This window comes from Capra hircus, chromosome 1 (genome assembly GCF_001704415.2).
Source record: "Capra hircus breed San Clemente chromosome 1, ASM170441v1, whole genome shotgun sequence".
Taxonomy (NCBI): Eukaryota; Metazoa; Chordata; class Mammalia; order Artiodactyla; family Bovidae; genus Capra; species Capra hircus.
In genome coordinates this window covers 95410937-95436255 of record NC_030808.1, presented here as the reverse complement: position 1 = coordinate 95436255, position 25319 = coordinate 95410937, and the positions used below count along the sequence as shown (strand labels likewise).

Below are 25319 nucleotides of genomic sequence, written 5' to 3'. Positions count from 1 at the left end.
ACTGATGGGACAAGTTGTTTTGAGGTGGATAAATGGAAAAGTTACAAAATTGATATTAGATTTCAGAAAGTGAAAGTGTTAGTCACCCAGTGGTGTTCGACTCTTTGTGACACCATGGACTGTAGCCCACCAGGCTCCTCTGGAATTTCCAGGCAAGAATACTGGAGTGGGTAGATATTCTCTTCTCCAGGGGGTCTTCCCAACCCAGGAATCGAACCTGAGTCTCCTGCATTGGCAGGCAGATTCTTTACATCTGAGCCAGCAGGGAAGCCCAGAAACAGATGTTATTTTAAAAAGATGGATTATGAATGAGTTTTCCCTCTTAGAAAAGGTGGCATTAGTTCCTTTGGAATTAAAGAAACTACTGTACCTGAGCTCTCTCCGTAAAGCTAGAAAACCCTTTAAAAGTGAAAAGTATAGTCTCGAATAGCTGACTCTACTAATGGTTTTATTTCTCAAGACTCTGATAATAGATGATGAATTAGACTGATAAAACAAAAAATTCTATGCTCCATCTGCTTGCTCTATGAAAGTAATTAAAACTACACTTATGCCTAGGAAATGCTGATAATATTAAAGATGATGCCAGCAAATAGAGATGTTTTTGCATAATAAAAGGTTATAGTTTCGGTTGCTGAACAAAAGCCAAACATGTTATTTCATTCAGCTGGTTCAAACCCAAGAAAACACTCATAGAAAGTAATTACAATTCCAAAAATAATATTAGCATGGCAAATGAAGTGGATAAAACCAAATCAAACATTATATCAGTGCCTTAAATACTTCAAAAGCTTTGTTTGTCATATTATAAATCAGATAATATGAGAAGTGGGCAAATCTTCAACAGTATGGACCAAAGCACAGGGAACGCTTTCTCATACTGTCACCGGGCAAAATTACCCCAGAAGAAACAAAACATCTTTACTTGAAACCCTGGCAGATAGAAAGATACATGCTTGAAAAGTCAGAAAGAAACAAGAGGGTTAAAAAAAAGGTTTCCACCACAGTGGTACACTCAAACCACTGGAAGGCCTTAGATCCTGAAAGGGGTGCCTCTAGGGAGGAGGACACAAGCCAGAGCGCACCTAAGCCCCCACCTCCAATCTGACCAAGGCCCTGAATCCTTCTCTGCTTCACACACTGAGGGTTTGGGACAAGACCTTATCTGTCCCTTCCCCACAAAAGAATTTGATTAGAAAGGTGGGAAACTACAAATGGTTCTAAAAAACGGGATATTGAAAGAAACTGCCCAAGTGCTAGCCCCTGCTTGGACATACGATCCTGAGTAGGCACTTTTGTGTCTCACGCCACAGGGTTTGTAACTGGGAGCTGGATTTACGCCAGGGCTGCTGCATTTACTCGTTACTAGGTCACTCTTCTCAGCTAAGTGACCCGGAAAGAAGGCCAGGCAGGAAGGCGGTGGGGGGTTGGTTTCCATCACTTTCTGCACCACCTCTCTATACTGCCCACCAGCTAGGACCTCTCAGTCCTTTCATCATCATCTCCTGGCCAAATCTGAAGCCTCGTGGGCCTTTTTGAGTGAATATGGACACTCTGCTTTTCAGAATATTGAGAATAGGACTTAGCATTCTCCCTAAAATTCTAACAATGAGATAGCAGGGAAAACAGAATTAAAATTCCAGGAGACAGGAAAGAATCTTCATGCTTCATTTACAGGCAGAGACTATTATTACCATCCTTGTTGAAGGATTGTAGCCTAAAATACTCATAAACCATCATGTGCAAATCATGTCACTGTAAGCATTTAATTTTTTTCTTTTATCTACTTACTGCAAGGAATATGGAAAGCTCAATAACTATTTATGGCTTGAAGATAATAATTATATATAAAGAATGTTATATGTATATAAAGTCCTTATCTCCATTTATAATATATATTAATATGTACTAAATCCCTGGTGGCTCAATGGTAAAGAATCCATCTGCCAGTGCAGGACATACAGGTTTGATCCCTGGGTCAGGAAGATCACTCGGAGCAGGAAATGTATTTCCTCCAGTATTCTTGCCTGGGAAATCCCATGGACAGAGGAGCCTGGAGGGCTATCGTTCGTGGGGTTGCAAAAGAGTCCAACACAACTTAGCGACTAAAACAACAAATAACTAAAATATTAGTATTTTTATATTTGTATATATATTGTGTGTATATATCTCATAAATGGAGATAAGCACTCTCTACTTTCTCTCTCTCTATATATATATGTATATATACACATATGTGATAGGCAATTAGTATAAGAGAGAGACTAATATTTTAGTTCTTTTATTCTTACCAAGTGTCCTAAGCCTACCATGTAAGATTTTAGGCTCTATTTGAGTTTTATCAACTAGTGAACAGACCAAGATTCAAATGCAAAACAAAGAAATGTGTCCATCTGTTCAACGCTCCACTGAGTAGATGTAGAAAAACATTTCCATGCCTCTGGCCAGTTTACATGCATGATTGACTGAAAGCTGAAAACAGAGGATTTCAGAACTTTGGCACCTGTAGTTGAAGTGCATTATTGCCTGTAGAGCATTTCCTCCACCGGTTGAAATGTCTCCTTCAAAACCTGGCAGAAGTGGTATCACAACATACACCCGGTATCTCTGGCTTTCCCTGCAAAAGTCAGACATAGAGAGTTTCATCACAAGAAAAAAAAAAAAAAAGACACAGTAACAGTTAAAAATGACAGCCAAGCAGTTCACATGGTTTTGGAGACTGAGTGAATGGCTTCCCACAATACCCTCTATCACGTTCCAGGCTTTGGCAGAGAAGGGCATGTTGCTAGACTGGAAGCCAAAAGCAGCTATCAGGCTAACCATTCGTAACAACCTGAAAAATAAGCTGCCCTTGGCAGTCAAGTGGGAACTGTATCCACTATCTCTCTACAGCACAATCCTTCCTAGGACAAAATTCCTTGTAAAAAGGCCTTGCATGGATCCCATGGAAGCTGAAGAGGTTACAATAAAGTTTTGAAAAGATATTATCCTAACCATTTCCTGCAGACAGTAGCCATTTCAGTTAGCAATCACTGAGTAAATGAGTTCCCACAGCCTAAATCTCAGGGGAAAAACAAGATATTGGACCCAGGATATTTTCTAGTGCAGAAATCATCGTTCAGAAGCTCTGATTCATCCCTGAAAACTCTGCTTCAAATGCAAAATATTACCCTGGGCCCGTCAAGAATTTTAAGTAACTGATGTTGAGTTTCAAATCTCCTGCATATACAAAATATTTCTTGGTTCACTCTCCCAACTGATTAACAACAGCCTTTGAAAGAAAAGCCTTTGAGCTGCTTTTGCTAACTCAAGGATGTAACAAATGTTTAGAAGAAGAAAGCGTGGGTCCTTACTATGATCTATGTTCAGAAAGTCGGAAATTTGGAGAACTATGTTCAAATAGATACTGCCTCTTTGGAGGCGAGACTGTTACTGTCCTTATCTCTGGAAGACACACAGGAAGAAGGGCAAGTCTGGAGGTGGCCATGGAATCCACTACGGTCAGAATCTCACCCATTTATCTGAGAAGTCTACATTCACACAAAGACGCTGCTGCAGGTTAATTTTCAAATCGGAATCTACCTAAACTTTTCATAATACATAATCCTTAGAGTGCATTTTCTTTTAAACTGCTACATTAAAAAAAAAAAAAAACCTGCTACATATTTCTTTTGGGTGAATAGTATTACTACTCTCAGAGGGGTCAGACTTCATTACTGAGGTCTGTGATGTCAACTTTACCATATGAAGACTTAGGGAAAGCGTGGCTCGAGGCAGAAGCCACAGCCAACAGGACAGAGTCTGGATGCCTTTGAGCTTTACTGCAGAGCCTAGAAATGAGGAAATCTGAACTAGGGTACTGTAATGGCATGAATTAATCACTAGATGGCAAACACAGTTTGAGTTGGCAAATTTTTTTTTTTTTTAATAGAAAGTGTTAAAAGTTCTCTGTCAGATAAGGGTAAGAAGCTCACATTCCTAGATATTAAGTTAGAAAATGGGAAGAACAGAAAGCTACTGTCCCACCAAGTGAAGTTGCTTAGTCCTGTCTGACTCTGCGAGCCCATGGGCTGTAGCCTACCACGCTCCTCCATCCATGGGATTTTCCAGGCAAGAGTACTGGAGTGGGTGCCATTTCCTTCTCCAGAGGATCTTCCCAACCCAGGGATAGAACCCAGGTCTCCTGCATTGTAGGCAGACACTTTACTATCTGAGCCACAGAATTTTACACTTGAAAATTGACACTATCTCGCCTCAACAAGCTGGTCTGAGTGCAATAGTGTTTATCATTAATCACAGCCAGTTACATACGTCTTTGGAGGAGGAAAGGGCAACCCACTCTAGTATTCTTGCCTGGGAAATTTCATGGACAGAGAAACCTGGTGGGCTATGGGAACTGAGCACGCAGGCACACGGTCTCCGCTGTCTTTACAGAATCACCTTTAGTCTGATCCTCCCAGACCCACACTCCAGGGACGGGACACCACTGCCCTCTGTTCAGAGTTTCACCCACACTAAAGCAGGTCAGTCAATCTAACTGCCCCCGAGCCTGGATGTCCTTCTCCTCGCAGGACCCCTCTTCCTCTTGCAGGACTGATGACCGGCTCTTCGCGCCAGGCCATCCTGGATATGCCAGTCAGAACTGACTTCCTTCTGCCTCCACATTCCTGCTGCACGTGGCTGGCATGCCTACTCAGCACCTTCTTTGCTTTACACAACAGTGACAGGTATGTCTGCTGGCTAGGATATGTGATAAGCCCTTTTGAAACAGAGGATGTATGTCCACCTAGCTTTCTATTTTGGGCGGTGCCCAACAGAGAACCTTTGCACAAAGCATGCACCTGGTACTATTTGCTTTGAGAGGATGGGGTCTGGTTGGAAGAATGCTTGCTTCTGGAATACCTCTGATGGACAAGAGGTTCAACAGGATATTTTTCTTTAAATTAGATTACATCTTAGTTGAATTTTTTTATTGTGGTAAAACAATAAGTATTAGTCAATCAGTCGTGTCTGACTCTTTGGGACCCCATGGACTCTAGCCCACCAGACTCCTCTGTCCATGGAATTTTCCAGGCAAGAATACTGGAGTGGGTTGTCATTTCCTTCTCCACGGGATCTTCCCAACCCAGGGATCGAACCCATGTCTCCTGCCCTGCAGGCGGATTCTTCGCTGTCTGAGCCACTAGGGAAGCCAGTGGTAAAATACATGTAACATAAACTTACCATGGTAACCAATTTGAAGCGTACCATTCAGCGTTATCAGTTACTTTCACATCTTGTGCAACCATCGTGATCTCTACTTGCGAAAGTTTTTCATGAGCCCAGATAGAAACTCTGATAATTTCGCAATAACTTCCCATTTCCCCTCCCTGCAACCTCTGGCAACGTCTAATCTACTTTCTGTCTCTAGAATTGTGCCTGGTCTAGATATTTCAGCTAAGTGGAATCAAACAGTATTTGACCTTTTGTGGCTGATTTTATTTCACTTAGCATAATATCTTTCAAGATTCATCCATGATGTAGCATGAGTCAGAATTTCCTTCCTTCTTATGGCTAAATAATATTCTGTTACATGTGGAGACCACATTTGGTTTATCTTGTCACCTGTAGGTGGGCACTTGTGATATTTCCAGCTTTTGGCTATCCTGAATAACGCTGCAGTGGATTTCTTATTGTGGGTGTTCAGTCGCTAAGTTGTGTCGGACTCTTTGCAACCTTGTGAACTGCAGCATGTCAGGCTTTCCTGTCCTTCACTATCTCCCAGAGTTTGCTCAAACTCCTGTCCATTGTGTCGATGTTGCCATACAACCACCTCATCCTCTGTCACCCGCTTCTCCTGCCCTCAGTCTTTCCCAGCATCTGGGTCTTTATCAATGAGTCAGCTTTTCACATCAAGTGGCCAAAGTACTGAAGCTTCAGCTTAAGCATCAGCCCTTCCAGGGAACATTCAGGATTGCTTTTCTTTAGGATTAATTAGTTTGATCTCCTTGCTGTCCAAGGGACTCTTGAGAGTCTTCTCCAGCATTGCAATTTGAAAGCATCAATTCTTCAGTGCTCACCAGGGAATGTGGGCATATAATATTTGAGTCCCTGTTTTCATTTATTTTATATACCCAGGAATGATGTTAGTGAGTCACATAGTTATTCTCTGTTTAGCTTTTTGAGGAATCACCAAATAACTTACATTTTTGAATGGATAACATATGCTCACAGAACCAGTCTTCAGAAGTGGAAGATTACACAGTGAAAAAACTTCTTTTTCACTCCTTTGTCTTTAGCCTTCATTTCCCTTCCCTAAGGGCAATTCGTATTACTTTTTCCATTCTTTCAGAAATAGTCTATGAACTTATAAACATATATATGTATTCTTTCCTTCTACACAAATGTTAGAATACTATAAACACATTTCTGAATGTTTAAAAAAATGAATTTATCAATGGATCCTGGCAATTCTTTGACATTTGCACTTAGAGAGATGCCCATTTTTAAAAACAAAATAACAGTATTCCAAATCCGTGCCATAATATTTAAACCAGTTCTCTTTTGGTGGGCATTGAATCATTTCAAATTTTTTGCTATGCCAAAATTCCAAAATACCTATTTTGCTATGTGTGCTGACACACATAAGCTGTCTTTCACGTTGGTTAGAGAATCTCAGAAGCAATATTTTTGGTCTTGAATACCAAGTATTTGTTATTCTGTTTGTAAAAGATGGTTCCCTTGTATCCTTGTGTTTTTTTAAAAGCAAAGATGACTTCCAAATGTAGACATTTGGAAATGTCCTATAAAAATCTCCTATCTTTAGACAAAACATTCTTGAAGAGTCAGTTTGTAGAAATCGGACTACTCACATTTGCTTGTTCTTGGGACTCTGTTAGTTCTCTATCAATGTCTTTGTTCTCTTTCTTTGTTCAATGTAGCAGTTTTAAAATCTCCTTAATGATGAAAATTTTTAAATTGTGTTCAGGAAATTAGCAGAAATGACTTAGATTTTCACTGCCATAAAAAACAAAGGGCTCTGGAATTTTAAACTATAAAACTGTTGCTAAGTTTAAGTCAATGAAGAGAAAATTTTATGTGCAAGCATGTCCAGTCTCCCTTCTTGATCCAGTCCTTAGAAAACAATGGTTCCTGACTGCTAAGAATTCTGACCTCTTCTGAAACATCCTCACAACGTTGAGGTAGTGAAATGACAGCCGTTGGTGTAGGGCAAGAACCTGAGCCCCTACTATGCAGAATTATTTATGATTTTAAAAGCAAAAGAAGAGCTAGTGGGGACCAGGTCATCATGCAGGTGATCGCTTTATCCACTTTAGTTCAGAACAATTTTATAAAATTGCATTCTCAGGCTTTTTGTTAAAATAAATTTTTCTTTCAAAACTCTCTCTCACAGCAGTGTTACGTATGATAGCTAGAAATTGGAAATAAATGTCCAATAATGGGGAGATGATTAACTAAATTATGTTATAGCCACTCATGGATATAACTTCTTACAGCCACAAAACGACCACTGTGATCGCTTCCTAGCAAAGTACTTCTGGTAGGCTACAGTGATGGCCCTAATGCAAAGCTGCAACCACAAGACAATCACAGATGTGGCAGTGATTCTATTAACCATTACAATTTTCTCCTTAGATGTGTTTACTTCCCCCCTCAGCAACTGGAGATTTGAAGGCCTTGCTCTAGGATGACGCTCTCACAAAGGAGTAAGGGCACAAAGATATCAGCTTCTTAGATTTAAGGAACTCGGTAGAGATCCTTTGAGCTGAGGCAGGAGTTTAAAGAAATAAGAGTGTGAAAGAAAATGCGGTACATACATACAAGAGACTATTACTCAGCCACTAAAAGGAATGAAATTGGGTCCTTTGTAGAGACATGGATGGTGGATGGACCTAGAGACTGTTATATAGAGTGAAGTAAGTCAGAAAGAGAAAAACAAATACTGTATATTAATGCATATATGTGGAACCTGAAAAAATGGTGTAATCATGTTTACAAAGCAGAAAATAGAGGCACAGACCTAGAGAACAAATGTGTGGACACCAAGGGGTAAAGGACGGCAACAGGATGAACTGGGAGATTGAGACTGACATATATACAGTATTGATACTATGCAGGCAGGCTAAGTCACTTCAGTCATGTCTGACTCTCTGTGACCCCAGGGACTGTAGCCCTCTAGGCTCCTCTGTCCATGGGATTCTCCAGGCCAGAATATTGGAGTGGGTTGCCACGCCCTCCTCCGGGGGTCTCCCTGATCCAGGGATTGAACCCACATCTCTTATATCTCCTGCATTGACAGGCGGGTTCTTTACCATTAGTGCTGGTACGATGTAGAAAATAGATAATTAGAACTTAATGTATAGCACGGGGAACTCTACTCAATGCTATGTGGTGACCTAAAAGGGAAGGAAATCCATAAAAGGGGGGATATATGTATACGTATAGCTGATTCACTGTGTTGTATAGTAGAAACTAACACAGCATTGTAAAGCAACTATACTCCAAAAAAAAGTAAAATAGAGAAATGAGTGAGACTCAGGGCAGGGACCCTGTCCTTTGTCCTCAAGTAGAATTCCAGGGAGAACATGACAGGCCCTATTCGCTCTCAAACAGGATATGGAGCCACGAGGATCTGAGCCTTGCTTCCAGGGAATGCTCAGAAATGATTATCAGCCTAAAGGATGTGGAAGCAATAGAAGAGAAAGGACAGAAAGGCAGGTTTGCAAGGAGAAGGCTGAGGCCCCCAGGCTACAGTAAACAGATGCCAGAAGGGGCTTGAGCCAGATCAATGCTGAGTGCTAGGAGCCCTTCCCCAGAGACCCAGGTCCCCGAGAGTCTATACCAAGGATGTTGGAGAGGAGGAGAGACCAGGGAGCATCCTGATGGACTGAATATGAAGCAGAGATAACCACAAATCATTGAATTTGGTCTCATTTATCAGGAAGTAACTTAACTAATCTTCCTTCTATTGTATGGAAGAAAAACTTGAGACAGAACTCCAAGTGAGTTTTGGGAAAAGGAAATAAATTACAATTCAGAAAGCATGTCTGTATATGAATATGGACCAAAAAGAAAATAGGAAAATAAAAAGCAAATTGTCAAGGTGGTGAGAATGTGGGATCTCTAATATTTTTAATTTTTGTGATTGCTGAAATGCTGCCTGTCCCTTTAAAAACAGAGTCCTAATTCAAACAGTGGCTTTCCTCAGGCTGCCCTCCCTGCTCTTCTCTCAGGTAGAATCCCCTCCTTCTTCCCCTCCCCCTCAGCAGGGCGCAGTCAGAAGAGGGGTCTTCTGCTCAGAATAGGGTCCAGGACCTATAAGACGGCCTCAGAGGAGCTCATTGTGCTTTTCCTGTGACGAGACTCTTTGCTTTTTGAGAATTTGAGATTTATAGATCATATTTCATTGCCATAAACATCAAGAGCTGGTATAAATCCTCTCATTGTTGTAGATTTTGCAGTAGTAATGTTGCCAGAAATAATAATTGTGGTTGGGGCTTCGTGTTTCTTTATGGGGAGAATTGTACTCTACAGTGGTTATCAGTTATGGGAGAGTTGGTCTGTAGCTTCTCTGTGGTTTCGGACATGACCCATTTTATTTTGTGTTTGGCAAATCTTTTCAAATGCAGTAAACCTTTCTGGACTTCAAGTTCTTTCTTCTGTAAATGAAGGAGTTGGTGAAAATTATTGCTAGTCCACTAGAAATGCTGGTTCTATTTAGCATGACTTTGCACATTATATGTGAGACTTTTATAGATAGGACATTGCATACTGTGTGTGCACACACACACAATTTTTTTCATTGGTTGTTTTTTGAAAATGGCAAACTTTTAAAAAAGAATTTATTCATTTATTTATAATTTATGGCTGGGTGGGTCTTCATTGCTGCTTGTGGGTGGGCTTTCTCTACCTGCAGAGATCAGGGGTTACTCTGTAGTTGCTATGCGTGGGCTTCTCATTGCAGTGGCTTCTTTTGTGGCGCACAGGCTCTAGGCATGTGGGCTTCAGTAGCTGTGGCACGTGGGCTCAGTGGTTGTGGTGCATGGACTTAGTTGCTCCATGATACGTGGGGTTTTCCCAGACCTGGGATCGAACCTGTGTCCCCTGCATTGGCAGACAGGTTTTTTTTTTGTTTGTTTGTTTGTTTTTACCATCGAGCCACCAAGGAAGCCCCCCAAATGGCAAACTTTTAAATGTAAGAATGTTCAGGGTTAGTCCAGCATGTGTAACTTAGACTTCAGTCTAGGCTTGATAACCTTCGGCAGGCATGCCCCTCAGTACAAATAAGACGTCTCAAATGAGACTCGGAAAAATCTCTTATGAAACTACACTACAGCCCAGTCATTTTCATTCTCATTTTAAAAAAAGAATCTTTCCTTTCTTTCCTCTCTCTGCCAAGGCACGTGCTCAGACTCAAAATGATTGCTGGCCTCTGCCTGGTATTAATCTTTCTGTGGAGAAACCATTTATCTAATTTTTGGAATCAAATAAGAACAACTAAATGATCTAAATCCAAACTTCTCCTGCCACATTCTGTCATCTTTGCCTTAATGTAACCTCTTCTCCAGGAATTTTACACAATTTGGAGGTTATCCCACAAGATAAAATGTGAAACCAGCCATGGGTATACTTAAATTTCATATTTTTCTTCTTTTTTTATTGTAACTGCAGCTTAAATTTCTTTAAGACAGTGATTCTGAAACATACCCAACGTGTTCTTTCAGCTTGGTACGCAAATTATAGGATATGGTAATTATAGGATGTAGATTTTTCTTTAAACCTAAGAAATTTTTATCTATCAAGCAATTACTTCAAAAAAAAAAAGAAAGAAAATGTTCATCTGATTTAAAAAAAAATTAAGGTAAAGTATCTCTCCTAGATTTCTGGGAGAAATGAGGACATTTCCTCTTCCCCTGGAATGAGCAAAGTTTTGTAGTCAGGCTACAATGGTACAAGGTAAAGAGCACAAGTTGAAGTCCTAAAGACATGATCTGAGCCCCAGTTACACTCAGCAACAGTTGTATGATGTAGGCAAGTTACCATAATCACGCTTGGCCTCAGCTGCTTCATCTGCAGAATGGAAATCATTTGCATCCTTTTCATGTGAGAACTGATGAAAGAATTAAATAAAGGAATGCATAAAAAGCATGTTGGATGTGGAATGACTCAAAAGTGATTTGATAACATTATTAATCAGTCAACAACCAGTGATTTCAATTAGAAAGCTTGTACACCTTCAAATGCCTAAAGTTAAAACAAAGCAAAACTGAACTCACATTATGTTTAGGAATACATTTTATTTTATATTTGGGAGGAAGGTGTAATCCAGTCAATAGTGAGGAATCCAAAAATTGATTCCTATGGGAGTCAGCTATAGATTTCTGGAAGGACATCTCTAGACAGAGTTTCAATCATGTTCCTCTACTTGTCACAAAATGAGGAAGTACCAGTCATAGGGAACCAAAGTAGGTTGTCCTTATCCAGCAATAGTCATCTAATAATTTAAAATGGGTCACATTCAACATCTTTTTAGGAAAACACTTGTTTCTAACATAAATATTAATTTCTGAATAATTGATAGAAATTAATAGTATTAATTCTAAATAGTTTCTAAATAGTTGAACTAGTCACCCTAAAGGAAATCAACCCTGAGTATTCAGTGGAAGGATGCTGAAATTGAAGCTCCAGTACTTTGGCCCCCTAAAGTAGAGAGCTGACTCATTGGAAAAGACCCCAAGGATGGGAAAGGTTGAAGAAAGGAGGATAAGGGGACAACAGAGGATGAGATGACTGGATGGCATCACCGACTCAATGGACTCGAGTTTGACCAAACTCCGGGAGATAGTGAAGGACAGGGAAGCCTGGTGTGCTGCAGTCCATGGGACTACAAAGAGCTGGACATGACTTTAGTGACTGAACAACAACAACAATAAATAGTTGATTCGAGAATTGTGATTCTTTATCCCTGCTCGACTTTAGTGTGAGCTAGCACATTTCCAGATGATGAATATCCTGGAAATAATATAGTAATTTCTTACATGAGCTGGTCCTTGACAGTTTTAAAATTGCTTTCACATCTATTCATATGGGTTAGGTAGGGCAGATATTATTATTCTCCTTGTTGGTGAAAAAATGGAGTGCCCAGAAAGGAAGAAATGATAGATTCGAAAGGTCAAATGCCTGTAGACAACAGAGCTGGGAAGAACCCAGATCTCCAGACATCCGGTTCCCAATTACTTTCAGATTCTCCAGAGGAGGTTCCTCATACCATCACTCATGGCCAAATTGTAAGCATCATCTGGCACTACTCTACAGTTGTAGGAAGCAGGAAGAGTTTGAAAAATTTTCAAAACTGTATTTTCCAATGCAGTTTAATATCAAAATACAGATGCATTTAAATCAACTTCCTATTTCACTGCCTGTGTCAACCTCGTAGTGATAATGGTGCAAAATGCACTGTTTCACTTACAAATTTTTCACCAGGGCAGCAAAATCATGCATGTGAAGCTTCCATAAGCAAAAATGGTTTCCTGCTCAGAAACCATCCATGTATGCACACACTGTTTTACGTTTTCTAGTTGGATCAATCGGTTATACTCTGTCTTTTGGCTTATTCAGACATGGTACAAAGCGTCAGTGTTAGGCTGTGGATTATGATTTCTTCTCCCTGATCTCTAGTCCTATTTGAGTTGTCAAAGACAGACTTCTAGCTGGTTGAGAGCTGGTGGCACCTCCAGGACAGTTTTGGTTTTTAGAGCAGACCTTTTGTTTTCTGCAGAGATTCCCACAGCTATTTTTGGTTCAGCACGGATGAGGCTCCAGGTTATGAATCAGAACATGGAGGCTTGGCCTGGTTCTGTAGAGAATTATGGATGCTGAGAAGGAACCAGGAAAAAGTAAGGGGATCAGAGAACTCATTGTAGGAACTGGTGTGGGGCTGACAGGTCTGGTAGAAAAGTGAGCAATTTAAAGACTCCGACCTCTCTAAGGTGGGAGGGCTCTGGAAGAGAGCCTGCGTTCCTTGATTAGGCTGGCCGAATGCTGATTGCTGTTTCCCTCCATCTGCTTTGTGCTGGATTCTATTCTTTTTCCAACAGCCAAAATTATGCTTGTTGCTAGGCATGCGACCCTGGCAGGGCAGTTCTGAGACTGAGAAGAGAGGAAGGAAGAGAGGGGGGTGAGCTTGGGGATGGCCCATGACGGCTCTCAGCGAGGAGGCTGCCTGCAGCCTCCTTTTGCCTTTCTCCTAAGAATACAAGCTCACAGGTTTGCAATTATTCCATAAATATATATTTTATAATCTGGAATTAACACGGGAGATGAACAATAATGTGGAGACACAGAGAAGGGGGAAAATGTAAAATATGATTCTGGGATACGTATGTGTGCCCACTGGAAGTCTGAATGAGTGATACACATACCGCTTTGAAGTGACTGTCAAAGCAAGTGGGACTATTGTGAGATCAAAGTGAAATGACACACAGTGAATTTGAAATTTGATGATTTTGTTTCCCAGCTTCTACAGAATGAGCTTGAAATGGCCCATCTTTAATGTGCTCTGTGAACTCCCAGGCATGAGATAAAATCTGCAACAGATGCTACCTTGCCAGGCTCTCTAACCATGGATCCCAGGGTCACTGCGAAATACTCCATCAGAATATATCTTAAAGTTCTTTCCAGCTCTAAAAAGTGCTATAATTTTAGAACAAGTGCAGATTTCAGAAGACAAATTAATATGCTAAGGAAAAATATCCTTTCAGGTTCCAAACAGTTAAAAACAAATCTTACAGATACTTATTGAACCATATACTATAGGGAACTATTAACTGGGATGAGTGAAGCTGAGATTCATCCTACTCTCCTGATTAGCTGATCACAGCTCCCCAAAATTCATGATTCACTGCTCAGCTCAATGAGCTCATTTGTCAACTAAATGTATTTTTGTGACTTATTTCAATTTCATGAAAAAATTATTTTTCTTTTTTGTTCAGTGTGTTTTAGAGACCAAAAGGACACTCCTGTATCAATAAAATGCAAGAGCTGCCAGAAATATAATGCAGTTTTGTAAACATAAATTGTTCCCTAAAACTGGGAGACTAAAAAGGATGCAAGGAATCTCTTGTGTGTGTATGTTTAACTGTAAACAGACTGTTTTTAAGTTATCTCAGAAACAGTCTTATGGTGATTTTCTTAATAAAAGCATTTGAGAAGGCAAAGAATAAAGGTCATCTGTAAAAACACAGACTGTTATTAATATTTATGGCCATATATCCTGTTCTAGGGGCTTCCCAGGTGGCGCTGGTGGTAAAGAGCCTGCTTGACAATGCAGGAGACTTTAGAGACACAGGTCCGATCCCTGAAACATGAAGATCCCCTGGAGGAGGGCACGGCAACTCACCCCAGTATTCTTGCCTGGAGAATCCCATGGACAGAGGAGCCTGGAAGGCTACATAGGGTTGCAAAGAGTTGAACACGACTGAACCATCTTAGCATGCATGCATGCATGCTGTTCTAGATGAGTACTACATCATTTTGGCTGTGCCCTGGAATTACTTGTAAACATTTATAAAATAATAGTGCCTGGGTTCCCCTTCAGGAAATTCTGATCCAGTAAGGCTGGAGTGGAGCTAAGCCCTCTGTGTTTTTGTGAAATGGTGATTATGATGCGTGGGAACGGGTCCTGCAGGATGGGTGAGTCTTACGCTGCACTGCCCAGAGGCCCTCACTGTGGGCTCAAGACAGCCATTCCCTCAGCTGCTGAGAGTGCTGGCTGCTGCCCCTCACCACTCATGCAGGGTGGTCCTTCTCAGGAACTGACCTCCAGAGGCCAAAGGAGCCTGCCTCACTCAAGGTCATACCCATTTCCCAGAGTCGGCCTACATCCAATGACCGGCCAATGGGAGGACAAGATTATAAAGGCCCAAACTGCTTGCCTCAACGCGGAGCAACCCTGAAGTGGTCTGGAAGCCTGTCAATGAATGGGAGATACAGGCGGCGCAGTGGTAAAGAATCTGCCTGCCAGTGCTGGAGAAGCAAGAGATGCCTTTTGGATCCCCGGATTGGGAAGATCCCCTGGAGTAGAAAATGGCAACCCACTCCAGTATTCTTGCCTGGTAAATCCCATGGACAGAGGAGCCTAGTGGGCTACCGTCCACGGAATTGGAGAGCTGGACATGGGTGGGCTCGGAGCCAAGCTGCAAGCTGCTATGGGATGCAGCTGGTCCGAAGTCCTCAAAGCTGCTTTTGCCTTCTGCTGTTAGTGTCCCAGACAAGGCACATCACCTCTTTCATCTCAGTTTTAACTTTAAAAATGGGGCAAAGAAAAAGATACATATTGCAATCCCCAGACCAATCACTAAAAAAATGAAAAGGTATTAAATGCTAATAAAGGCATCAAACAGAAAAAAAAAACAAAAATGTACAGCAACAATAGTAACAACAACAAAACTATATGATCTACTTTCAAGAGTAGTTGTGAAAATTCAATAAGAGTGTAGATAGAAACTGTGAATCATATAAAATGCTGTGAGCTTCCCTGGTGGCTCAGTGGTAAAGAATCTGCCTGCCAATATAGGAGACACAGACTCAATCCCTGATCCAGAAAGATCCCATATACCCTGGAGCAACTAAGCCCATGCACTGGAACTATGAAGCCTGTGCTCTAGAGCGTGGGACCCACAGCTAATGAGACTTTGTGCTACAAGAAGACATGCCACCGCAATGAGAAGCCGATGCGCTGCAACTAGAGAGCAGCCCCCACTTGCCGCAACTAGAGAAAAGTCCACACAGCAATGAAGACCCAGCACAACCATAAATAAACAAATGAATAGTTAAAAAGCGCTGGTAGTTGCCATTGTAAATTGTTCTTAAAAAGCCCCACATATTTATATGTGAAAAAAGATATGAAAGTACTACATGGCACTGGAAGCCAAAAAATGGTTTAAGCTCCAAATGGATATGTACTTAACCTTCTCCACTGTATAAGTTCAATGAATTGAAACAATAAAATGTAATGATTTTCTTGGGCTTCTCTGGTGGCTTACTCGGTAAAGAATCTGCCTGCAATGCAGGAGACCTGGGTTCCATCCCTGGGTCAGGAAGATCCCCTGGAAAAGGGAATAGCAATCCACTCCAGGTTTCCTGCCTGGGAGATCCCATGGACAGAGAAGCCTGGTGGGCTACTGTGCATGGGGTTGCAAACAGTCAGGCATGACTGAGTGAGGAAACCACAACCAGTGATTTTCTTTATTTTGCTCTTCCTATACAGAGCTAAAATCAGTCATAAAAAGAGCTAGTTCCACGTGTCAAGACGATTCAGCAGGGAAAGAACAGGCTTGTCAACAAATGCTGTTTGAACAACTGAATATTCCACATACAAAAGAACAAAGTTAGACCTCTATCTCACAGCATACACAAAAAGTAACTCAAAATTAATCAAGTCCTAAATATAAGAGCTGAAACTATAACATTCTTAGAGGGGGGAACAGGATAAATCTTCATGATTTTGCACCAGACAATGGTTTTCCAGCTATGAAGCCAAAGTACAAGCAATAAAGGGAAATGAAGATAATGAACTTCATCAGAATTTTAAACTTTTGTGTTTCAAAGGACAGTATCAAGAAAGTAAAAAAGAAAACACATTGAATGGAAGAAAATATTTGCAAATCATAAATCTGATTTGTATGCAGAATATATAAAGAACTCTTACAACTGAATAATAAAAAGACAACCTAATTTAAAAATGGACAATGATAATACACGACTGGCCAATAAACAAAAAAATACTCAGTATTATCAGTCACCAGGAAAATTCAAATCAAAACTACATGAGATGCCATTTTACATCTAGAAGGACGACTACAGTCAAAAAGAGAGATAATTGTAATTATTAGTAATGATACAGAAAAATTGGAAGCCTCATATACTATGGGAATGTAAAATGGTGTTGCCACTTTTGAAAACATTCTGACAGTTCCTTAAAATGTTAAACATAGAGTTACCATATGATCCAGTAATTTTACACCTAAAGTAAAGAAAACATGCCTGCACATAAAAACCAGTACAGAATATTTATGGTAGTGGCTCAGACGGTAAAGCGTCTGTCTACAATGTGGGAGACCCGGGTTCGAGCCCTGGGTTGGGAAGATCCCTTGGAGAAGGAAATGGCAATCCACTCCAGTACTATTGCCTGGAAAATCCCATGGACAGAGGAGCTTGGTAGGCTACAGTCCATGGGGTCGCAAAGAGTCAGACACGACTGAGCGACTTCACTTTCACTCCTATTTATAATAGCCAAGAAGTAGAGACAAACCAAGTATCTACCAACAGATGAATGGATAAGTCCTTTTATATGACACATATACAGATAATGGGATATTATCTGACAATAAAAATAAATGAAATACTGATGCATTTTATGACATAGATGAGCCTTGAGAATATTTAGCTAAGTGAAAGAAGCAAGTCACAAAAGGCCACATACTGTATAATTCCATTTACATGTGGCATTTCTAGATGCCACAAAGACCAGGCAAATCTACAGAGAAAGAAAGTAGATCAGTGGTTGCCCGGGGCTAAGAAAAGGAAGAATAGGCAGTAACCGCTAATAGGTATGGAGTTTCATTCTGGAGTGATGAAAATGTTGTAAAATTGATTCAGAGATAGTTGCACACAACCCTGTGAGTATACTAAAAATGACTGAATTGTCCACTTTGGGTGCATTGTATGGTATGTGAATTATATCTTAATAAAAGTGTTATTAAAGAAAACAATCACATGAGCTGAAAAAGACAGAGGGTAAAAAGAATTTTAATATAACCTATGGGAAAATGTTTTGACTATTTTGCTTTGATTTTTAAGTGAACACAACTCACTGTCTGCCTTTAAATAAATCAAATCACAAGTCTAATGCGTGGGAAAGAGACTGGCCAGGAAAAAATGACTGCTCTGGGAGCATTCAGAGTCCCTCAAAAACAAACTCAAAAATTCTCAGCAACTGACGCAGATTTAAGGACTCAATAACCTACTGCTAGCTGAACAAAAGTCATGTCTGCTAGGAAAAGACGGTATTTTTAAAACGGGCTTTCAAAAGTCTAGTAGTAAATGCAAGAACATCTGCAGTAACAACTTCTACCAAAATGCTAAAAAGCTTACCTGTGAGCTTTAAGTATCCTCTGAGCAATGGCATCACCAATCTTGTTGAACACAACTCTGTCATCAGAGCAGCTTATGAAAAACTGGTTCTATGCAAAATAAATGAGATAATTATATAATAAATTTCTATCTTAGACGTATGCAGTAAGGAAAATGTGGTATACAATTTAAAAATTACACTGATATTAAAAATATATATATTTCCCTGAGCAGATATGTTCTGATCCTGAAAATGACACTGGGAATAACTGAGATGAGAATGACTATATAAAGTTATATGAGAATAACTATATAAGGAAGTCTCATCTCACTCTGGGTCTCATGCAGTTCTAAACAATATCACTTATATCATCTTCCACACAACTTTTTGTTACCACTTCCAGTTCTTCTAAGTATTGGGCTTCTCTGAGTCCCAGATAGTTTGAATCCAATCATAAGGCAAACCATTCCACATCACAGTAATCCAAGTCTATGCCCCAAGCAGTGATGCTCAAGAAGCTGAAGTCTAATGGTTCTATGAAGACCTACAAGACTTTCTAGAACTAACACCAAAAAAAGATGTCCTTTTCATCATAGGGGGTTGGAATGCAAAAGTAGGGAGTCAAGAGATATCTGGAGTAACAGTTAAGTTTGGCCTTGGAGTACAAAATACAGGAGGGCAAAGGCTAGCAGAGTTTTGCCAAGAGAATGCACTGGTCATAGCAAACACCCTCTTCCAACAACACAAGAGACAACTCTACACATGGACATCACCAGATGGTCAATACTAAAATCAGATTGATTATATTCTTTGTAGCCAAAAATGAAGAAGCTCTATACAGTCAGCAAAAACAAGACCTGGAGCTGACTGTGGCTCAGATCTGAGCTTCTTATTGCAAAATTCAGGCTTACATTGAAGAAAGTAGGGAAAATCACTAGACCATTCAGGTATGATTGAAATCAAATCCCAAATCCCTTATGATCAGACAGACAGTGGAGGTGGTGAACAGATTCAAGGGATTAGATCTGGTAGACAGAATACCTGAAGAACTATAGGTGAAGGTTTGTAACACTATGCGGGAGGTGGTGACCAAAGCCATCCTCAAAAGAAAGAAATGCAAACAGGCAAAATGGTTGCCTGAGGAGGCCTCACAAATAGCTGAGAAAAAAAGAGAAGTGAAAGGCAGAGGAAAAAGGGACAGATATATCCAGCTGAATGCAGAGTTCCAGAGAACGGCAAGGAGACATAAGAAAGCCTTCTTAAGTGAACAATGCAAAGAAATACAGGAAAATAACAGAATGGAAAGACTAGAGATCTCTTCAAGAAAATTGGAGATACCAAGGGAACATTTCAGGCAAAGACGGGCACAATAAATGACAGAAACAGCAAGGACCTAACAGAAGCAGAAGAAATTATAAAGAGGTGGGAAGAATACACAGAAGAACTAATAAAAAAAGGTCTCCATGACCCAGATAACCATGGTGGTGTGGTCACACCTACTTCCAGACATCCTGGAATATGAAGTCAAGCGGGCATTAGGAAATATTACTATGAACAAAACTGGTAGAGGTGATGGAATTCTAGCCGAGCTATTCCAAATCCTAAAAGATGACGCTGTGAAAGTGCTCAAGAAGCCAGAAAATTTGAAAAACTCAACAGTGGCCACAGGACTTTGAAAGGTCAGTTCTCATTCTAATCCCAAAGAAAGGCAACGCCAAAGAATGTTCAAACTACCATAAAATTGGGCTCATTTCACATGCTAGCAAGGTAATGCTCAACTCCTTCAAGCTAGGCTTCAGCAGTACATAAGCCAAGAACTCCCAGATGTACACACTGGATTTTAAAAAGGCAGAGGATCCACAGACCAAATTGCCAATATCCGTTGGATTCTAGATAAAGCAAGGGAATTCCAGAAAATACCTACTTTGGCTTCACTGATTATGCTAAAGCCTTTGACTGTGTGGATCACAACAAACTGAAAAATTCTGAAAGAGATGGGTATACCAGACCACCTTACCTATCTCCTGAGGAACCTGTATGCAGGTCAAAAAGCAACAATTAGAAGTGGACATGGAACAATGGACTGGTTCAAAATTGGGAAAGGAGTAGGTCAAGGCTGTATATTGTCACCCTGCTTATTTAACTTGTATACAGAGTGCATCATTCAAAATGCCAAGCTGGAAGACTCACAAGCTGGAATCAAGATCGTTGGGGAGACGAGAGGAGAGAAATGTATACCTGTGGTTGACTCATGTTGATATATGGCAGAGACCAATAAAATATTGCAATGCAAAAAAAATAAAAAATAAAAAATAAACTCATTTAACAATTGTAAAAAAAAAAAAAAAAGATCGTTGGGAGAAACATCAACAACCTTAGATATGCAAATTTGTTGTTGTTGTTGTCTTTCAGTCACTAAGTCTTGTCCAACTCTTTGCAACCACATGGGGACTGCAGCATGTCAAGTTTCCCTGTCCTTCACCATCTCCTAGTGTTTGCTCAAACTCATTTCCATTGAATCATTGATGCCATCCAACCATCTCATCCTCTGTTGCACCATTCTCTAGATGATACCACTCTAATGTCAGAAAGCAAAGAAGAACTAAGAGCCTCTTGATGAGGGTGAAAGAGAAGAGTGTAAAAGCTGGCTTGAAACTCAACATTCAGAAAACTGAGATCATGACATTCAGTCCCATCACTTCATGACAAATAGATGGGGAAAAAGTGGAAACACTGACAGATTTTATTTTCTTGGGCTCCAAAATCACTGCAGATGGTGACTGAAGCCATGAAATTAAAAGATATTTGTTCCTTGGAAGAAAAGCTGTGAGAAACCTAGAGAGAGTATTAAAAAGCAGAGATATCACCTTGCCAAAAAAGGTCTGTCTAGTCAAAGCTATGGTTTTCCCAGTAGTCACATACAAACATGAGAGTTGAACCATAAAGAAGGCTGAGCACCAAAGAATTGATGATTTCGAACTGGGTGCTGGACAAGACTCTTGAGAGTCCCTTGAACAGCAAGGTGATCAAACTAGTCAATCCTAAAGGAAATCAACCCTGCATATTCATTGGAAGGTCTGATGCTGAAGGTGAAGCTCCAGTACTTTGGCTACCTGATGCAAAGAGCCAACTTATTGGAAAAGACCCTAATGCTGGGAAAGATTGATGGCAGGAGGAGAAGGGGGAAACAGAGGATGAAACGGTTGGATGGCATCACTGACTGAATGGACATGAGTTTAAGTGAACTCCAGGTGATAGTGAAGGACAGGGAAGCCTGGTGCGCTGCAGTCCAGGGGGTCACAAAGAGTCGAACACAACTTAGTGACCAAACAACAGCAACATATCATCTTAGTCAAGTAGAAAGCTAAACAGTTGTGTAATTATGCAAATTCCTTATAGATTACGTTCTTAGAACGGTAGGAACATTCTGAACTTAATAGGGAAATCAGGTTTTCCAGACATACTGTGTAGATGCTTATGATCAAAAATTCTGTACTGGTAAACATTCTGCCTCATGCTAAGTTTACTTTCTGAACAGGGTAGATGTCAGAATCCTGGTTTAATTTTCTCCACTATTTCCTATTATCTGCTTTGGCCTTATCACATTTGTTTAGGTCTCTTACTATTCCTGAACTTCTGTTTTTAAGTAGTTATAAATCTCTCTTGCTAGTATGTTGTACTATATAAATCAATCAATAAGCTGGAAAGAGAAATATTTTTTTTTTGCTTTAAGTACTTCTGCTTATAAATTCATGCATCATTATTTAAAACTGTTACTAAGAAAAACCAGGTACAAGATTATTATTAAAATGGTATGAAAGATTTAGCTGCTGCATAAAGGACTGTTGAAAATTAGGTACAAGTATTATGATTATTACATATTCCATTTACTATACAAATTGTTTTAACACATCTGTAATTTATAAGTATAGTTATCACAGAGTAACCTCTGCTAATCATCTTAAGATAAAGTGTTAAATAGGCAATAACTCAAAATAGGGTTATCATCCTTTGGCCACATTATCATTTTTACTATTGCACACGCTTTTAAACTTCAGTGCATAAATCTGTTAACAGCTTCCAAAAGACAAACTTAGAAGTCTTTGCTCAAAAACTCATTTGAGAATATGTTTCCCCTTTAGGGCAGCAAACAATCAAAATCTCAAGGGCTACCAAACCATGTTTGTTCTTCTGAATTCCTATCACAGAGAAGCTTAGCATTCCTCAGCAGCTGTAACACACACTCACGTCCTTCAGCTTCTCCTTTTTTGGATACAGGAGGGTGCATGCCAACCACCTACTTTGGCTACAGGCATTTCAACCAAGTTTATGTCCAGAGCCACGTGCACCCACATGGCATTACTGACCTTGTTTACTGCCATGGTAACATTACAAAGAAAATCTACGAAAAAGAGACAAAGGAAAAGGATGCAGGGCAATGGATGAACCAGCTATTAGCATCTTGCATTATTATTGAACAATTGTTAGAACTGTAATACTAACAGTATTAGTTTTATTAAACTCTAGACTTTATTCAGATTTTACTAATTTTTCCACTAATGTCCATTTTCTGTTGTCTGATCCCATCCAGGATACCACACTAAATGTAGCCTGCTAATATTTTTAATCAGCCTTCTCCTTCTCTAGGCCTATGAAATAAATTAAGCTCCAATTCTTTCTCACTTGCCTTTAATGAACTGTTACTTCATGGAAGGGAAGGGCTAGGACTCAAGGAGAAGGAAAATGGGGCTAGAATTTTTTCCCCAGCAACCCCATCTCTGTATGGAGTTTGTTACAATATTGCTTCTGATTTATGTTTTGGTTCTCTGGCCATGAGGGCATGTGAGATCTTAGCTCCCCAGCCACGGATGGAATCCACAACTCCTGCACTGCAAAGCGAAGTCTTAACCACTATACTGCCAGGGAAGTCCCTCACCACATATATTTTAAAATTCAGTGGGAAAGAAAAGACTAAAATAAAGAGGATAGATGTGCCCTGAGCTATTTTTCCATGGTCATGACTTTTTATTTTTAAAGGCTATTCCAAGTGTTTGGAGCTGGCTTCAGATCTACTTTGAAGACGATTAAGGCTCCCAAACTAGTACCTGCAGATTTTCTCCTAGTCTCTAAACACAAACTCTGGGATCTGAAAAAGCTTTATAGCGAATAGTAGTTGACATGGAATTGAAGAAGGTGGTACCTGCCCTCAATATTCTTCCTTCTCCCTTTTCCATGTTCCTTTTCCAGCCTCTCCCTGCTCCAACATCCCTGAACCATGGCATCCAGTGGTCTCTACGTTAACCAGTTAAGAGCTAACCCCTCCATGTGCTCTCCTGAAGCAGCACGCACCTCATCTTTACACCCTCCAACTCAAGCCAGATCAAAACTTACATCTCCATGGTGGGATATTTCTGGCTAATAACATTATAAATTGATACATTCTGATAATAAGGACTTGAGGAATTTCTATTAGAGTCCCAAGTTAATGAAAATGCAGAGTGAATGTCAGGTATGCCAGGGAAGTCAAATTTCAGGTGACCTCTTCACATCTTAACACGCACTCATTAATGGAGCAAGTCCTGAGTAGGGACCCTGCACTCTTTGTGTGATGTTACAGGAAGGCAGATTGTCATACCAATTTAAGGAGCAAGACTTATTTCTAGGGATTTCCCTGGTGGTCCAGAAGCTAAGAGTCCACCTTGCAATGCAGGGGATGCAAGTCCCATCCCCGCTCGGGCAACTACGGTCCCACTACCGTGGAGCGAGTGAGCCTCCGGGCTGCAATTTACGAGCCCAGACATTCTGGAGCCTGTGTGCCACAACTGCAGAGCTTGCGTGTCACAACTGGAGAGTCCATGCGCCACCACAAGAAGATACCACATCATGCAACCAAGGTCCCACACGCCACAACTAAGACCCAATTCAGCCAATAAATAAATAAGTGTTTCAAAAAGACTTACTTCTATATAGATATAGTGCTTGCTGTTCTCTATCACATAGACGTAAGCAGCATGGATGGATTCTTCATGGTACTTGATACCAGCAGACCAATCAGCAGCAGAGCGGAGTAACTATAAGGCAGCAATCAGAAATGAACAAATGTAAGACAGTAGAGATGATGCCAGAGGAATTAATATAATGAAGTCCACCTTTTTTCTTCCAAACAGCTAACTGATTACAGTGGCTTGTGTGACATGTGTGCACGAGGGAGAGAAGGTGGATAGGGAACTGGTCCTTAGATATAATCCACAATAAAGAAGCCCAGCTGGAAATCCAGTCCTCAATATATGCTCTTCCACCCAGGATTATTTTCATTTATGACTGGAAATCAGGAGGTTGTGGTTTCTAAAAAGAGCATTTCAGAAGCACCTCTTTCAGTGGCTGGGGTGACCATTTGTACTCTTCATTCCATGATGGCCCCACAATTATAACAGAATCCTGGTGTATTAATAACACTTCTACTCCCTAAAGTGTCCTGGTTTGAATCATATGATATGGACACCCTAGCTCTGACTTGATAATGTAATTACTCTTTTCCCTCAAATATATACTGTTCAGAACCACTGTTGTTCGTTTGCTAAGTCATGTCCAACTCTTTGTGGCCCCATGGACTGCAGCATACCAGGCTTCCCTATCCTTTGCTATCTCCTGGACTTTGCTCAAACTCATGTTCATTGAGTTGGTGAGGCCATCCAACTATCTCATCCTCTGTCACCCCTTTCTCCTCCTATCCTCAGTCTTTCCCAGCATCAGTTTGTTTTCCAGTCTTTTCCAATGAGTCAGCTCTTCACATCAGCGGGCCAAAGTATTTTAGCTTCAGCTGCAGCATCAGTCTGGAGAAGGCAATGGCACCCCACTCCAGTACCCTTGCCTGGAAAATCCCATGGATGGAGGAGCCTGGTAGGCTGCAGTCCATGGGATTGCGAAGACTCGGACACGACTGAGCGACTTCACTTTCACTTTTCACTTTCAGGCATTGGAGAAGGAAATGGCAACCCACTCCAGTGTTCTTGCTTGGAGAATCCCAGGGACAGGGAGCCTGGTGGGCTGCTGTCTATGGGGTCGCACAGAGTCAGACATGACTGAAGTGACTTAGCAGCAGCAGCAGCCAGACCTTCCAATGAATATTCCTAAAGGGTTGATTTCTTTTAGCATTGACTGGTTTGATCTCCTTGCTGTTCAAGGG

General features: G+C 40.6%; 1 protein-coding gene across 8 annotated transcripts in view; it reads right to left on the bottom strand.

Moving 5' to 3' along the window:
- PLD1 (phospholipase D1) overlaps positions 1-25319 on the bottom strand; it is a 283431-nt gene that overhangs the window by 86508 nt on the left and 171604 nt on the right. For 7 of the 8 annotated variants that reach the window (XR_001918038.1, XM_018047781.1, XM_018047760.1 and 4 more), the window contains 3 exons: positions 24094-24204; positions 18154-18242; positions 2504-2617 (listed from right to left, as the gene is read on the bottom strand). Coding sequence is in view for 7 of the 8 variants with exons in the window: in XM_018047781.1 (XP_017903270.1) it covers positions 2504-2617; positions 18154-18242; positions 24094-24204 (314 nt within the window). In the remaining variant the exon portion in view is untranslated. Of the gene's footprint in view, positions 1-2503; positions 2618-10925; positions 11111-18153; positions 18243-24093; positions 24205-25319 lie in introns of those variants that run through there. The other variant, XM_018047809.1, reaches the window with a different exon arrangement.